Below are 17,696 nucleotides of genomic sequence, written 5' to 3' on the forward strand. Positions count from 1 at the left end.
TGATTTAAACCAAATAAATGAGAGTAATTCAAAAATAATGAAGTGATTTTATATGAGCAATTAAAAAAAAAAATTTAACGATATCACCAACTATTGCTGTTGCTTCACCCTTCTGTCAAATTTTCGTGCCTATTTGTGAACTGGTTGTCCTTAACTGATAACCACCCATCAATTGCACTTGCCCCTTGAACAACTTTGCCGAAGACAGTACCATTCTAGGAGGTCAGGTTCTTGAGATATAGCTTATACTGGAACTTCACATGTACACTAGCGCCGCGTGGTGAGAAAACTATGACCTGCCGTTCATTAATCAATTGAACAACAAATTGGTTGCTTCAGGCTCCTGTATTCCAATTTACATGCAAAGATTTTAAATTTACCCATGGAATTGCCTGGCTCAAGCTAAGAGGCAATTAAAAATAACTCATATGCAAATCAGGTTCTGCAAGTAAGCAAAACTACCGCCTGGAACCTAGCCCAACTGGAAGAAAAGAAAAACACCCCAAACACCGAACAACACACGCACAAAAGGATGCCAACTGCAAGATGCGCCAATGTCTATTCAACCGAAACTCTTCCTATTTTGGGACAATTTCCAGTCATCAACACTGGCGTCAGCAGAAGCGCTAGCGGTAGTGAGAGTCTTTCACTTTCTTCCTGTTGCTTGCACAATCATCGTATGTATGCGTGCAAATGCTCACAACTGCTTAAGGGGAAATCGAAATCGAACAACAGCCAAAAAAAAACTGGCAAAGCGAAAGTGAACTTGCATGCGAACCCTTTCCTTTCGGTGCATAAATTATCGCACCTGGATCACGGCCGGGAACGGAAGGTGACGCAAAAGGGAGCGCACCATATAGGTAGGCATCAACCATAATCTGCATCTGCAAATGAATGCCGAAACTGGGCAATTTATTCAAATGAGTTTAAATAATCGCATCCTTTTTCCTAGTTTGGACGGATGCGCATAAGGATGCTGCTGTTGTCTCGATGATTGAAGATACTAGCTGACGCACAAACTCGTCGTTGCAGAGTGTGGGAATTTTCCCAGGCTTGGAAGAGAAAAAAATTTGCATATCAAACGACACGAAACATTCTGATCAGGATGCAGTTTCAGGAAATGAGATTTATGGTGTACGAAGGTATATTGGAAAGATTAATGTCTCGGAAGTCTAGCAGAGAGCAATTTCAAATTGCAAAAGTATATTCCAACGAAACAGACAACTGCTCACTACAATACAACGTAGGCTACGAGGCATAACATATATGGAGCTACAAAAAATGCCTTTCAAAAAGAAAATCTTTTTCTATCATTTCACTGTTATAACTGGCATAATTGAGGTATCGTTCCGTCAAATTGAAACAATAACAAATAAGCCTCACATACCTACTAGCAAGCTTTTTTTTAAGGCTTTATTAAAGAGAAGTTTAACCTTAGGCTAGTTCATCTCTAGCTACTAGCAAGCTTGCAAATGCTCATTACAGCTAAAATGCTACTATTGCTAAAAATTGCTAACAATTTCAAGATCTTTTCGTTGACGTTGGAGGAAATGTTATTGATGTCCAGTGGTTCTCAAAAGCTTTGTTCAACAATGTTCTACATTATTTTTTAAAGAATGTAGCTGAACATTGCATTAGGTTCTAAGTAACATTGATCGATTCTCTTCGTCGACTTTCTCTTTGTATCCCCACGGTTGGATAACATATCCTTTAGTCTTTTTTTATATTAAACTTCAAATCCACTTAAATCGACTAAGGGCCCATGCATTAATTATGTCACGCTAAATCGAGCAAAAAATTACCACCCCCCCTTATCGTGACGTTTTTCCTATACCTAATGCATTGCTTGTCACAAAATCTTAGACCCTCCTCCCCCCTTAGAGCGTGACATAATATATGCATCAACCCTAACAGACAAAGGTAAACAAACCACTACTGGATTGAAAACTGATGAACGCGGATTCATCGCGTTCATTCGTGACGTTAGTATGCAGCATAATTGTTTGTAAAATACCCATCCCGGCAACCCGGTATTTCTGACACCTTGAATGTTTTGGTTTGAAATCGCAAGGATAAATCGTATTGAGGATTACGCGGGAAGTGGCGGGTGTGCGAAATTTTGGTGTTTTGTGTTCATAGAATAATAGAAGTCCTGTGTTTTAGGGTTTCAGAATGCCCTAGAAGGCAGACCAGAAACCTAGCCTTTCGTGATGTGAAAATCAACGGTCTCTCAGCGAACGGGAAGAGTTGGAACACAAACATGAAAAGATGATTTGCTGATTTACAAGATATATCTGAGTTATAAAACTATGGTATAATAATCCAATTTGAGCTACAATAACTTGTTGGCTTGTGAACCTTGCGAAAATTAAAACAAAGCTTTAACCAAAATAAGAAACAGGAATACAAATATAAACAATGGTAATTTCTATACTATTTCAAACTTATTAACGGAATCATACTGTATTAAATATTTTACATTTCAAAATCATTTAGGAAGTTCATTTGCGCGTTCTATACACAGCAAAAAATTCTTATTATAATTGTGATGTAAATATCCATTCACGTAAACTTGTGTTTCATTTCACGCAAACGAGCTACTTGTAAGCAATGCTGTTTACAAACATGGGATTTTGTAAAAAATATTTGCAACATTTCATGAAAAGTCTCAGAACTTTACACGGTTTATAATGTAAGCTTATTTTTATGTGCATCATATTGAACAGAAATTTATAACCTGGAGTCTAGTTTTCACTGGAAATCCTATGTATGAGTGCTTATTGCAAGACAGCCTATATTACATGATATAAGCCATAGTCTGTCCAGGGTATTACACTACTTTTTCAAACTGTGTAGATTGTAATGTGGTTTTCAGCGCTATTTTGTTATTCCAGACTAGTTTTTGATTATTGATAATGGCAATTTTAGGGCCATTTAGGCAATTTGGAAGTTCTAGGATATTTTACATTATTAGGGCCAATTTAACTTATTTGGAGGCCTCCCATAGCTCACTCAGATAAGGCACAGCTACGAAGCAAGACCTTACTGTAGGTGGCTGGGTTAGATTCCCGGTCCGGTCTTGGAATTTTTCGGGTGTTAAAAATTTCTCGACTACCCTGGCCATAGAGTATGGTTGCACTTCCCACACAATTATACAAAGATAAAACATCTGAATTTTAATAGTGATGTAAACATTCATTCGCGTAAACTTGTATTTCATTTCACGCAACCGAGCAACTTGTAAACAATGTTGTTTGCAACATTGAGCTTTTGTATACAATATTTGCTACAGTGCATGAATTGTCTCAGAACTTTACATGATATATAATGGAAACTTATATGATATGTGACGCTCCATTGATGTGCATCATACTGAACAGAAATTTACACTACTTTTTTGAACTGATTTGTGCTGATTTCACGTTTTTAAGAAATTTTGTAATTTTTATCTATTTTATCCATTTTATCTACCAAAAATAATATTGTTGAGCTAGTTTGGCGTTTCAATCTGTTTCAATGCCATTCTGTTTTTTTTTGCCGTTTTAAGCTTATAAAATGCCGTTCTGTTTTATGGTTTCAGGAAATCATGCAATTTTAGCGTTTTTTTTTTTGCGTTATATTGCCATTTCGGAGTTTTTTTTTTATTTATTTATTTGTCGTCAATCAGGGTAGACCATTTAACAATACTTGTCTTAAGTGCTATTTTACATTTTACTAAGTTTAAAAATATATACATCAGCCATTCCATATCAAAACGATATACACTACCGATCATAAGTTTAAGGACACCCCAAAAAAACCATGCAAATATGTTTTGTTCAATGATCTCTCATTTTACGTTCAATTTTCGATCTCTAATGGTATAGTTATTTGAATGGTATGAATGGTATAGCATAAGTCTTCTACTACTACTTCTATTTCAAAATTTGGCCAAACCAATTCTGAGAATATCAGTCACGATTCCTCAGAGTAAATTTTGAAAAATATTGTAACTTTGGGTGAACTTTGAGCACACAAAATTTGAAAATTATGTTGAACATCTTGCCTACGAGGAAATTTCCATTCAATACCTTTCAAATGATCTGAAGAGAACGAAAATTGGACGTAATATGACAGAGATATGAACATAGCAAATTTATCATGTTTTTTGGGGGTGTCCTTAAACTTTTTATCGGGAGTGTAGTGATTCTCAGAATTTCGTAAAAATTAGTAGTTTTGTTCCGTATCGCAAAGTATTAGACCCATATTTTTTTTTATTTTGTCATTACGGTGACTATTTCCATGTTTCCATTTCGTAGTTAGAGAAAGGAGGCTTATTAATTGAGGGGTGAGGGGAGGTATATTAAGCCCACCACCCCTCTCCAACAACGCATATGCTATAGAGCTATTGTTTTTGAATAATTCATCTGAACAAGCTGGGTTCGTGCACTTCATCACCATTTGCTGCAACCTCCGGTGTTCCCCAGGGCAGCAATTTAGGACCATTGCTGTTCACAATCTTCTTCAACGATGTGACGCTCCTCTTGCCGAGTGGTTGTGTGCTCATATACGCCGATGATCTCAAACTATACATTGTTGTCAAGAACGTCGAGGATTGCCGTCAGCTCCAAGCAATGTTAGACCAATTTGTTGATTAGTGCCGCATAAACAAGCTTTCCGTCAGTATATCAAAATGTGTGGTCATGACATTTAATCGCACAAGAACGCCAATCGTATTCGATTACTCAATTGATGGATTTGTTCTAGAAAGAGTAGAACAAGTAAGCGACCTAGGTGTAATGCTGGACCCTAAACTTACGTTTGACTTACACCGTTCAATGGTAATCACTAAGGCTAATCGTCAGCTTGGTTTTATATCAAGAATCTCAAGAGATTTTTCGGATCCGTACTGTTTAAAAGCACTGTACTGTTCACTCGTTCGTCCGATTATCGAGACTGCATCTGTTGTTTGGACTCCCTACCAACTTTCCTGGAACATCAGAATAGAACGTATCCAAAAAACATTCATTCGTCGAGCATTAAGACAACTTCCTTGGAGAGATCCACTAAACTTACCTCCGTATGCTGAGAGATGTCGCTTGCTAAGCATGGACACGTTACAACGACGGCGACAAATTCAACAGGCAACATTCGTCGCGAAGTTATTAAGTGGTGAAATTGACTCTACCCACTTACTCTCTTGCTTGAACTTTCGTGCGCCAAGCAGATTTCTACGCTCAACGTTCCTATTGCGTCAAAACTCACACCGCTCTTCTTTTGGACAACATGAACCTGTTACGAGTATGATTCGCACGTTTTCTACAGTTGAAGAGTTGTTCGAGTTTGGGGAACCTGCTGCTCAATTCCAGAGACGTATTATTAACTCCAGATACATTTAGTATTTGTTATGGCTTCTGGTTCATTAAGACTTATTGTCAGATGGATGTATTAAATAAAAATAAATAAATAAATAAATAAAACATACCAAATCGATAAGATAAGAAACTCCGAAATTAATCTGACTTCCATTGGTACACCGGCAGTGTTGGCAGAAAAAGTGATTTTTGGCATTTGATTCATGATGAATTTGATTGGCAAAGTAGTAAGGCACTTTCTGGATTATATTTGTACTTGGTTAGTTATATAGTTTCAGCAAAATTATGGTCTCTAGGGACAAAAATGCAGAAAAGTAGGTTCCCACACTAATTTCCATACAAATTTCAATCACAATGCGGAGAGCCAGGCTACAACAAATCGTCCCAAAATGTTGCACACTTGTTTGGGACCCAAAATGGAACAAAAAACTACAAAGGACAGCCCTATAGGGTTGTGCGCAATGGGGACGTATTTATTGACTGCGGCAGGAGCTTGTGTTTTGTGTAGGAATAGGAATTTGAGCTGAGTTATCTCGTTTATAGTCGTTAGTATGACGCGCTTGACATAGATGGCCCACAGCGACTCACGAAGAGCTACTGGTGAGCTGCAGCTCACTGCTTGAAGGCAGCCTTTCGTTGTGTACTGTAAAACACCACCACTTACAACGTGGTGATTGATGAGTTTGGTGAGACCGGATAAAATTCAACTTTGAAATGGCTTTTCGCAGGCAATCGGTGATAAGTTTAATGATCATAGCAAAAGTTGCACATTCGTGCAATTTTCAATAGTGATATTTTGAAAAATGATTAAGTCTTATTTTTAACTGATTCGATCAAAAAATTCCTATCGATTGGCGTATTAAGAATTAATATCCATCATCTCTGGATCAAAAACAGACCACTTTCATGCCGCGACAGACTTTGGTTTCAATTACACCCCCCAATTTCAAAAACATGCCCAACAAACATTGGAAGCAGAATAAAAGCTTGCTCAGGCAGACATATGCTTCTTCAGCTAAAAAAATACTTATTCAGTCTTAAATCAGCACAAACTGTTTGTTGGGTGGCATGGAAGATTTACACACTATTTTTATTTTGCTGGAAACCAGCAAAGTTTTGCTGGAAACCAGCAAAGTTTTGCTGGAAACCAGCAAAGTTTTGCTGGATTTTGCCGAGCTGTAAAATCAGCAATTCATCCAGCAAAATATTGTTGCTGAACGACCAGCAAAATGACCCGACGTAAAAGTCACAGTTGTTTACTGAAACACAAGCAATATTTACTGGATATCCAGCAAACCCGAGAGGCAATGATTTTGCTGAAAGATCAGTAATTTGTTGTAATACGATTGAATTGTAATTGCATTTAAAAATGAAATAAAACGCAATCTAATTTTGTATTATATAACGCACTTTTAAATTTTGCATAAAAATCACATTTAGACGAGAACAACTGTTGTTCATAATTAAAAAATGGTAAATAATTTCCTTCGATCCATCGTACACTATACACTCATTGACTGTCTAATCCGGCAATTGTTGCAGCTACATTTAAGCAGAGAATAGAAATATTACAAACTAGATTTCAAATTAAATGTGGAGTTCACTATAAATTTGCAATTATCCTCATTGTTTTGTCATGATGGTTGAGTAATGCTGAGCTATTAGGGTGTTAAACTCAGATGAGGCTGGTAAACTGTATGTTGTTTGGAATTAGGGTGACGCGTTTGTCATTGATGGCTCTTAGCGACTCACCAAGAGCTAGCGGTGCGGCTTCTTCCTCCCTCTATGGATGTTCATGTGGGCTGTAGCTCGCTGCTTGCAGGCAGCCTTTCGTTGTGTATTGGAGAACAATGTTTAACGCCACGTGCCGAAATCACTACTACTGCTGCTGCTGCTAATGCCGGCGACCGGACACCACCACACACGGTGATTGGAACTGAATCCGATCAGTGGTTGAGACCAGCCTTGATAGCTAACTGCTTGCGTGGAGCCTTCCGTTGTGTACTGAAGAACACCACCACTCACCACACGGTGATTGAACAAACACCGTTTGGTGAAACCGGTTGGAATTCAACTTTGACGTTAAGGAAATCGCTTTTCGCAGGCAATCGGTGATAATTTTAACTATCAATGAAAAAAAGGGTTGTTTTCGCTTGGTGAGGTAAAGTTTGCATTTTTCCATATAACGGTGACCCACCCTAGTATATATAGTATGTTATGTTATTGCCTGGCTGACCTTGAAAAGAAAGTCTTTTAAAGTGAGTTGTTACTCATGGTTAAATCAATTGATTCGCAATATGCACAATAGCAAGACGTCATTCTATTTAATTGTTCATTTTTGGCATAGTATCTTCATTGGTATTGGTACTGGTATTGGTATTGGTATATGTTTCTATTCTCTTGTGAGCAAGTGAGGTCCAAAATATCAATATTTTCCTAAACCTCTGGACTGTTTATTTTTTGCGAAATAACATCGCTTATGAATGCTATTGAGAACTCTCTTCGCTTTTTGAGCACATCTAAATTTATTGACATACATCGTGACTCATAAGATGGACGCGGAAAATTCGTCCAACTTAACTTCATTAGAGCAAACAACAAGAACTGCTTTTGAACAGATTCAATGCGGTTTACATGTGTATGATGATATGGAGCCTTTACAACGTTACAATCCTGCAGAAGAGGCCTCACATATGCTGCGTACAGTGCTTTCATTGTGTAAGGATCATTAAAGTGCATACTTATTCATTTGATAAACCCGTTTGAATAGTAACTCTTTGTTGATACTAGAACAATCAGGATATCGGGAAGGTCATTTTTGTGAAACTACGTTACATTTGGTGTTAGCAAAGTGGAAAGACAACTTGGAGCGTAAAAATACAACTGTTGCTGTTTTTTTGGATCTGAAACGCGCTTTTGAAACAATTGCTAAGCCCTTATTGTTAAGTACAATCAAGCGCTTATGAATTATGAGTACTGCATATAAATGGTTTGACAGCTATTTATCTGACAGATGTCAGCTCCGGAGATCGACCAGCGTCTGGCTGAAAATCTCCTTAATAAAGACAACCAACCAACCAACCTGACAGATATCAACAAACTGGTTTTAATGATTCTATTGCCAGTTCCGTAGGGAATAATATTGGAGTGCCCAGGGAAGTGTATTAGGGCCCCTGTTATTTATTATGTATATTAATGACTTACGACGTATTTTTCGATTTTGCGACTTTAATCTTTTTTGCAGATGATACTGTGCTACTCATTGCAGTTCAGCTTCGAACCTGTTCGGATACGGTTGTGTATAAGTTTATTTCTGTTTTGTGCGTGCGTTCGCTGATTTTGCCAGATTAGCGCTGGCACTCTGCCTCCCGGACGGTTATACGTGTGTGATTGGTGGTTTTCTCGCTTTCCGAGAAGTTTTGGAATCGAAAAAGAAAAAGTGATGCATCATGTTTGCAGGCATCAGAAGAAGTGTCGCTATCTGCGTTGTTTGTTTTTTTGTTGTTGTTTTTTTTTTGTTGTTGTTTTTGTTGTTGTTGTTGTTGTTTTTTTTTGTTTTTTTTTCTTCGCTTGTGCTCCCGGTACAGAAATTTGTGGCGTCGCGTGTGATAGTTTTTGATTTCAGTTTGTTTACGCGTTGTATGATTTTGTGAGCGGTCGCTTCGTGTTCGCGTCATGGAGCAATCGACTACATTCGACCAGAGGATTGATCCCCGTAGGGCGGGTCTATGATCGGAGCTACTACACCAAGCGTGACATAGCTGCTTGCAAGGGATTCAGTTGGACTGATTTGGTGAGATTGTTCCATTTTTCTACTTTTGTCTATTTAAACTTAATTTCTATGAATGCGTATTGTTTGGAATCATTTGATTCGGATGAGACTCTTAACTTTTATTTGTTTACATTGTGTTTCAATTGGTATTCTTAAGAACTTCATAAAATAAGGTTTCAATATTTAAATTGAGCAGATCGACTAGCCTGGTGGCTGCCGCTTTTGCTTACTGAGTAGAAGACCGTCGGGGATCCACATTGTAAAGATTCCCTATTTTCAGCTTTTTTACAGGCTGGAGTTGTTGTTTGAACCATTTAGTTTATCAATTTAATTTATCTGTATAACAATTATTCACAAGCATTCTTCCAGGTCAATTCAAGAATAGTTTGATGATGATAAATCTTCCTAATATTCACATTACAGTTATGACCCGATCCTGTCAATCTCTCCGCGCATCAGACTGTTATTTTTCAATAATTCCACATAATTGTAATTTCATACCTTCCTCCTTCAAGATGAATGTTTAAGATACGCATACTTTGCTAGCTGACAAAATGGGGTCATTGCTGTATAATTATTCTCTTTTTGCAGCCTTCATTCAGACTGGATCTATTGATTTAAATTATTTGAGTTTTCTTCCAGCTCTTTGATGACGGAACATCACTAGATTTATACTGTAATGATTCACTCTTACAGCTTTCACCCTGGTTTTGTCTGTTGATTTGATTTGTTTGAATTGGTTTTCAGCTCTTTGGTGTTGGCAGTCGCGGGCGATCAATTTTGCTCATGCTCATGCTCTATGTTCATTTTCAGCATTTCGATGATGGAACGTCTTCAGATTTATATTATAAGGGGGCTTATTACGGATGTCACATCACGGTGAAAAGTTGTCACTTGTCGTCACGGTGAAGTGATTCACATTTGATTTGTACGGTAATCACGGCTCTTATTCTGAGTATCACCAACAATCAATACGAAACTAACGATTTTAAATTGGCTCACCACTTTAGTAGCCTATTGGTCCCAAGCAAACGATTAACGTCCCCTATTCTAGTCGAAATTCTAGTACTACGCAATGTTTGTTTTGATTCGCTATGAAAGTTTGACAGATAAAATGAGGGGTTATTGGTTTTTCCTATGTTTCGAGGGGTGATTCGACAAGCTTGGGACCGAAGATAGTACCAGAGGTGAGCCAAAAAGTTGAGCACGTTTCTTCGGGACCTACTTGTCTTAGAGTTACCTCTATGGTATCACTTTCTTATCACCGTGTAGTGACACCCGTAATAAGGCCCAATGATACACCATTTGGTTTTGGCTTCGGGCAAATCCAAGTATAATGCATGATAACACTGATTCATTTAAAACCATGGTCGCATCACTTATCAAGGTGAATCCTGATCCAACGAACCCAACTTACTAACAAAATCTCCTTTTCTGTGTCTTTTGTTGGAAATTTCAGGGTTACATCTTCCTTATTGGGAGCTGAGGAGACATAGAGCTGCATCATATTGTATGTAAAATAATTATTATTTTCATTGCGGAATACCAGTTTTTTTATCCATATAAATGTATTTTCATTATTACGTATTTTAATGTTCTGATATATTTCATTTCTCCATTACATATGTTTACTATATATATAAATAAATACTGGGTTGGGAGGGAGCATCAGGGTATCATTTGACCTGAAACTGGACGATTGGAGTGATATGACAACCGGAGTCTAGGAGGGAATAAACACTATCATTTTCTTTATCCTACCGATTCGATTGTGATGGTGTGAATTCTACTCCAACAGTTTCAGTGAGATTGACGCGCCCTTCTTAACAAACCATCCTGTAGGAAGCTTAATGAGTATTGCGAATTGCGTTATTCGATTTGTTGGATCGTATCGTTGGAAGGAGATTCTTAAATTCCCGTGGATTTCGCGTAAGTGTCTCTGCTTACGGGTCCACCCCACCGTTTTTGGCCCTTCATACAGCGATATTGTGAATTCAGATCGGTAGCTCAAATTGATCTTGCTATTAAGTGGAGCTGCATACAAGACAAGATCTTCGAAGGGATGGTGGCTACCTTACATACATACATGATACTGTGCTACTCATTGCAGCTAAGGATTTAGAAGATCCGTCTCACACTTGAATGAAGATGTTTAATCTCTAAGTAGGTGGTTGAAGTGTAGGCAGTTGACATTGAATACAAGTAAATCTGAATTCATGGTAATTTCGCAGAATTTAGTAAATGATATCGTCTCCGTTGTAATTGATGATCAGACTATTGATTTCGTTCGGGAGATTTAAAACTAAGCGTGATTATTGATGACAAATTTATGTTCTACTCTCACATCGACAATGTCACCAAGAAAATTGCCAAGAAGTATGAAATTCCTTGTCGATTTCCAGTAAAATTCAGCTTTACAAATCAATCATCTCTCATCATCTAAACTTTTGCCCTTCCATTTTTATTTCTTAACGGTGCCGGTGGTGTAGTGGTAAGCGTGATTACCTCTCACCCCAGCAGGCCTGGGTTCAATCCCAGTCGGCGCCGCCGGGCTGTTCTTGAGGCATAACATCTCTGATCACGCCTTCCTTCGGATGGGAAGTAAAGCCGTTGGTCCCCGGTTGATGAGTTGATGGGTCGATAGGTAGGGTCCAGGTGTGGGAGCTGCCTTCCTGGCACGTCAGTAGCCTTGGTGCTCAGCACGGAAAACAAAATCGACAGAAAAAACAAACCAAAGAAAAAAAAAATTATTTCTTGACAATCAAACACAAATATCGAGATTACAGCGCATGCAGAATAAAATAATGCGTTAGATTTTGAGATGTAATAGATTCACTTCCTCAACTTTGATGCTAGACGCTTTACGATGGTTTTCAGTGAAGCAAAGAATAGTATATTTGACTATGTTGTACATTTTTAAAGTAGGTAACGCAGTTGACAGCTAATCCCCGTGCGTGAAATACGTGTTTCTTTTATCCGTCTCGTTATCAGGTTACAAGCTAATGAGTTTTCTATCAGATGGGTACTAAACGTGAGAACACCTTGGTAGTAGACTTTAGTGTGTTGCCGAAGCGACCAGATGCATCTGCCGTACAGAAATTCATGTACGGTGAGTTGAAACTGGACATAGCGGACGCCTTAAACATCCAGTTTCACAATGTTAGAAACTGTGCCTACGTCGAGATGGTAGATGCAGCAACAGCCAAGCGCTACTTTGCATCACACCATCTACAACACACTATGCAGTGCGAGAAAAAAGATTACAAAATTCCCGTGTTCGTCGAAGACGAAGCCGTTAACGTGAGAATCCATGATCTCCCTCCGAAAACACCTAACAAGGTGATTAAAGAAAGTATGCGACCATACGGTACTATTCTTTCCATCAGCATAGAAATGTGGAAGAACTATTTTCCCGGCATCTACAATGGAGTACGTGTAGTACGGATGAAGCTCAAACAACTCATCTCTTCCTATCTGACGATCGACGGTGAGACAACATTGATTACATATCGCAATCAAGCAAAAACCTGTAGGATCTGTGGACAAAAGGCTCATCCCCGACAAAAGTGTAATAGCTCTACATCACGCATTACTGTCAATGACCCTACAGACGCAGAAAAGGTTACAAACGATGAAAACAGCGAACAAACATTACCCAAGTAACAATTTTGGTTTTATGAGGGTTCTGTAGACCATGAATTAGGGTTGTAGAATGCTTTAAAACCTCTATAAAACATGCAATGTTACTTGGGTTACTCGATACCAATCAAACCCAATCTACAATATGCGAAACCAGCAAAAACACCCAGCACCAACACTCCGATGGAAACAATAGCGCACAAGAATCGACGGATAGTGAATTGGATGAATTTCTAACCGTCACTAACAAACGAAGGCTGTCAACGAAACATAAACACAACAATGCGAAACGATTTGTTACGAACCAGGGTTGCCAGAATGATGAATCAGCAGGAAATTAAAATTCGATGGAAGAAAAAGAAGACGAATTGTCAGTTCCGGACTCACCAGTCAAGACGAGGAGCAAAAATAAGCAGCTGGGTAGAAATTGAAAAAAAAAATTAATTTGAATTAACATTGCATTCCACACGTTAAAGCTGTCTTTATAACAGCAAGGGTAAATGTTGACTTCGGCACCCATTGACTGTTTTCGGCAACCAAAATTTAAACGATAATTTCACTATGTTTTCCCATCAACACACTTCCCTGAATGTATTCAAACGATTCTTTAGTCTTTCAGCTTCAATCTGATTATATTTGTACGACCGAGCAATCCTATTATGCCAGATTTTTCTTCAAATGAAGTATACGCACTACAAAATGGGGCTGATTTCGAGTTGCCGATAATAGAACAGCTGGTTAACACGCAGTTCTAATGGGAAGGTTGTCGAAGAAAAAGAGGCTGCCGACAATAGTCACACTCACCTGAGAAGTTTGGAGCGTTGTAAAATCGCTTTCAAACCGGTTTGAAAAATTCTGTCGATTGGAATGGATAGAGAAGCAAGCAGCAGATGAATGTTAACAAACAGACACGTGATATATGTGCGTAACGCTGACAAAATGCTAATAGAAGTGCGGATGCTGCTTAGATTGACGAGAATACGTAAATTCCCCTATCTAATGAATTTATTTAAATGAATTGACAAATTATGTATCTTGACGAAGTTTGTAACGGATTATTCTGTATGGATAGTAGTCATAACGACTTTTCAACAATTATTGTACCACTGCAAAAACTATTTTGGCTTTGGATTTTTGATATTTGATGTAATAGTAATAATTTAAAAGATATGGACGACTGAATTCAACATTCGATTTAAAAAAAAGCAAGAGGTTATATCCAAGACATGACTGTAGATTTAATGAGGATTACGTGCTTGTATCAATATTCGGTGACTGTGTTAGGGAAACTACTTTTCCCATGAAAATGCCTCTTTTTATGATGACAAAATTACGGCTTTTCGTGCAAAAAACGCATTGAATTTTTGGTTTTTTCAACAGATATTAAAAACGAAAATTTGATTGGAGGAATTTCTTGCTAAAATTTTCCATTCGCGAGATATTCGCGATCGAAATATTTTTGCTTTTTTTCTAGGGTCCTGGAGAAAACCTTACCAGTGACGCTCTTGGCATGGATGGCCCACAGCGGCTTATGACGAGCAACTGAATCCGGTCAGTAGGGGTGAGGCTTCTTCCTCCTTCTTCGGTGAATATAGGGCTCTTGAGGGCAACCTTGATAGCTGGCTGCTTGCGGAGAGCCTTTCGTTGTCTACTGGAGAAAAATGTACAACGCCACGCACCAAAATCACTGACTTCTGTTGCTGCTAGTGACGACTAACCGGACACCACCACACACGGTGATTGAATAAGCACCGTTTGGCGAGACCGGATGGAATTCGATTTTGAAATCTGTGTTAATGCGCTTTTTGGAGGCAACCGGTGATAATTATGATCACCGTTGCAACAGTTGGAGATTTGTGTAATCTTCAATAGTGTTCTATTGAAAATTGATAAAGTGTTCATTTTAGCAGATTTGTAGAAATTTTTTCCAATTGATTGGCTTGTTGTCCATCCACTATTGACAGAGTTATAAGTGGCCAAAATCTGACAACTTTTCGTAATGGGGTCGACTTTTTTATGAAATGAAACTGCACCCCCAATATGTTGCCGAAAGACGTAGTCCTACGTCAAAATGCAACTTTGAAGCTTATTTGGTAGATACCTTGAGTAAGTAATAAGTTTTCTGGCTGAATGTTGGGGGTTCGTAGGCATTCCTGACAATTATGGTAGCATCAGATTGAGGGGTTGCTAGTGTATAGTATGCTTTGTTGTAACTCTTGATCGCTTGTAATACTTTTTCACGTTTATATCGCTGTGAAGCAACTGTGAACTCTAGAGAGAATTTATATCTGTAACTATAGGGGTAAGAGGTGGGACCATCATCATCATTCGAGTTTTCAACCATTCGTTGAAGAGTTAAATTCGGAATATTATCATCATAAAATGCAATCACGTGGCAGAATCACAAACAACTGCCAAGATGTATAATGGCTGATCATTGTTGCACGTACCATCCTACGGACTTATGCATACATACAGTTCCTGTGTTACGGAGAGTATCAGTGTTTAATATGAAGCTTCTTGTGGTTGTTACAGTTGCGGTTATCATCTCCACCACCGTTATGGTAAATGGTGACAATTGCCCCGGTAAGTTTAACCAGATGAATAATATGCTCGCCGAAAAGTAGTTCTTCGTTTACATTTACTTTTATCAATTTTTAACAGAAAACTGCACAGAACCCCATGAAGTGTTCTCGACCTGTGCTCCGGTTTGTCCCGAAACATGTAAAAACCGTGGGGATTATCGCTGCGATTCCTGCCGTGCAGGATGTGCTAGCGAAAACTCATATGTACGGAACGACTCTGGAATTTGTGTTTTGCCGTGTGATTGCTAAAAGTTTGAAGTTGATGAAAGATAAATTTGGTCAATAATTATGGATTTAAATGATGTAGGAAATATAATAAAAACAAAGTGTAGCAACTTTTCCAAACTTATCAATTGAGTTGGCTACCAGTCATCAGTTAATGTTGAATATTTTGTTCAATTTCCTTGACACTGTACTTCATTGAACAAATCAAGCTTAAGTTTATCAATGCAATTTAAGGTACCAGTAAATATGCCATAATTATGTGTATTATAGTCAAGGTATACCCCCTGTCTCAAATATTGCATTGAATTATATATTGACTCCATTCCAAATTAAAGCTAAATGACTAATCGATTTCACTCAACTCGATCCCCAATATACCGCAACAACATCACCGAACCGCCAAGGTCCGCGAGCGCGCACACGCACACGGAAAGGTAAACTAGAATCCACTCATTGGGCAATCGCCAATTCGTTACCATCCATACCACACATCTCATGCGTGCACACAAGGGCCATCGGACAGGGTCGCATTTTTATCACCATCAGCAGCAGCGAACAGCTCAGAAGCACAAGCAGAAAAACAGTCACCACCATAAGAGAACTACACCGGTTTAGCGAGCTGTCAACCCTTACCGTATAGTAGAGCAGTTGGTAGTAGCTCACCGTAGTGGCTTCGTCCTTCATTGGCCCTTCCTATATCGGCATAGGTTGGTAGGTATCTTTTGGTTGGCATTTGCATTTAAATTGCGTAAAGCTTGCGTCTTTTTTCGCTGCTACCAATTTATATTCGCCGCCTATACTGGGCCCTAATGCTCAAAGTAGCATGCACATGAATCCCCGGAATAGCGCGGTGGGTGGTGCGATTTCTCGGCTGTTTTCCAACCAATTGAGCTGATTTTCTGCAGGTGATAATGTTGTGATTGACTCTAATCACATAGGAAAAATCAGCTCCATTGGTTGGAGGACAGCCGAGAAATTGCGGTCGGTGAACGGTACCACCCACCGCGCTATTCAGAGGATTTCTGTATAGGCAATGCCGAATTAACGAAGACGACGACGGCGCCGTTTATTTTCGCGCCACCATGTGTAAACACAACACAACGCAACGAGCACGTTGCACCAATACTGCGCCAACTCTAGGTGGTTTTATGGCTTATCTCCCTTGAAAGCCAGTGCCCAGTTCTTGCTGCCCTTATTCGTACATGGCGACAATCTAACACGTTCTCTTGCTTTATTGGCACTTTTGAAGGCAAAAAGTGACACTTTAACCAACAGCGTATATTTATGGCACTGACCTAGATCCGCAAGCGGAGTGATCGAGTAGGGGGTTGAGGGGAGCGTCAATTAGCACCGATCGAAACGATGCGCAAAATCATTCTCAGTGTGCATTGATGAAGACTGCGTACGTGCAGGATTCCATCTTGAATTTTGCGCATCTGAACAGTACGCAGCCGTCAGAGTCCTCAAGGTTTGACCTCAGTGTGACCATTCGACCGCTTCGCGCATCCAAAGTGCCTGAGCCGCCGGCCGTCCTGACCTCAACTGTATATTTATGATTTGAAACTTTGCTCGTCGTTTTGATTGGCAAAAACAAACACACTACCGCTATACTCGCGCTCCAGCTGCTCATGCCTAGTGGCTTACACACAATTGTGAAAAAACAGCAAGTCTAGTAAATAAATTGGCTTCCGTTTCGAGAGTCGAGTTAGAGCTGAATTTCGGCGGCTCGTATAGCCTTCGCGCAATTTGCGAGGTCGTGCGAGCGGCGCAGTGGCATATTTACAGCGATTCATTTCATTCCGTTTGAGCTACACACAACCAACATATTTACATTGCTTGATGTTTTCGCATTTTTTCACAACAACTGTGGCGGCGTGACTGGCGAGTGATCGCGCTTAACTGCGGATGTCTCGGAATGATGGCGGGGTGGTTTGTTTTGATGCTTTGCACTCACAAAAGAAAAACTGTGCTTCTTGGCAATCTCAAGGAAGTGTTTCGAAATGTTCAATCAAGCGTTACTAGTTGGATGAACTAGTTTGATGCTTCTCGTTGCGAATGAGGAATGATTCCGATTAACCCTTATGAACTTGACGGGGTACCTGGGTGTGAAAATCAGTATAA

The 17,696-nt window shown here is 39.2% G+C and overlaps 2 protein-coding genes across 2 annotated transcripts in view; one reads left to right on the plus strand and one right to left on the minus strand.

Moving 5' to 3' along the window:
* The window catches only part of Urod (uroporphyrinogen decarboxylase), a 152,616-nt gene extending 135,162 nt beyond the window's left edge, over positions 1-17,454 (minus strand). Inside the window, exon 1 of the mRNA XM_065220508.1 lies at positions 17,451-17,454. The gene's annotated coding sequence lies outside the window, so the exon portion shown is untranslated. The remainder of the gene's footprint in view (positions 1-17,450) is intronic.
* Positions 12,145-12,789, plus strand: LOC135700099 (uncharacterized). Its single transcript, XM_065220490.1, has one exon. The coding sequence runs from the start codon at positions 12,145-12,147 to the stop codon at positions 12,787-12,789; it is 645 nt and encodes a 214-aa protein (XP_065076562.1).
* Positions 17,455-17,696: the final 242 nt, after the last annotated feature.

Source organism: Ochlerotatus camptorhynchus, unplaced genomic scaffold, assembly GCF_037179485.1.
Source record: "Ochlerotatus camptorhynchus isolate MF236.1 unplaced genomic scaffold, CSIRO-AGI_Acam_v1.1 ptg000128l, whole genome shotgun sequence".
In the NCBI taxonomy this organism is placed as follows: Eukaryota; Metazoa; Arthropoda; class Insecta; order Diptera; family Culicidae; genus Ochlerotatus; species Ochlerotatus camptorhynchus.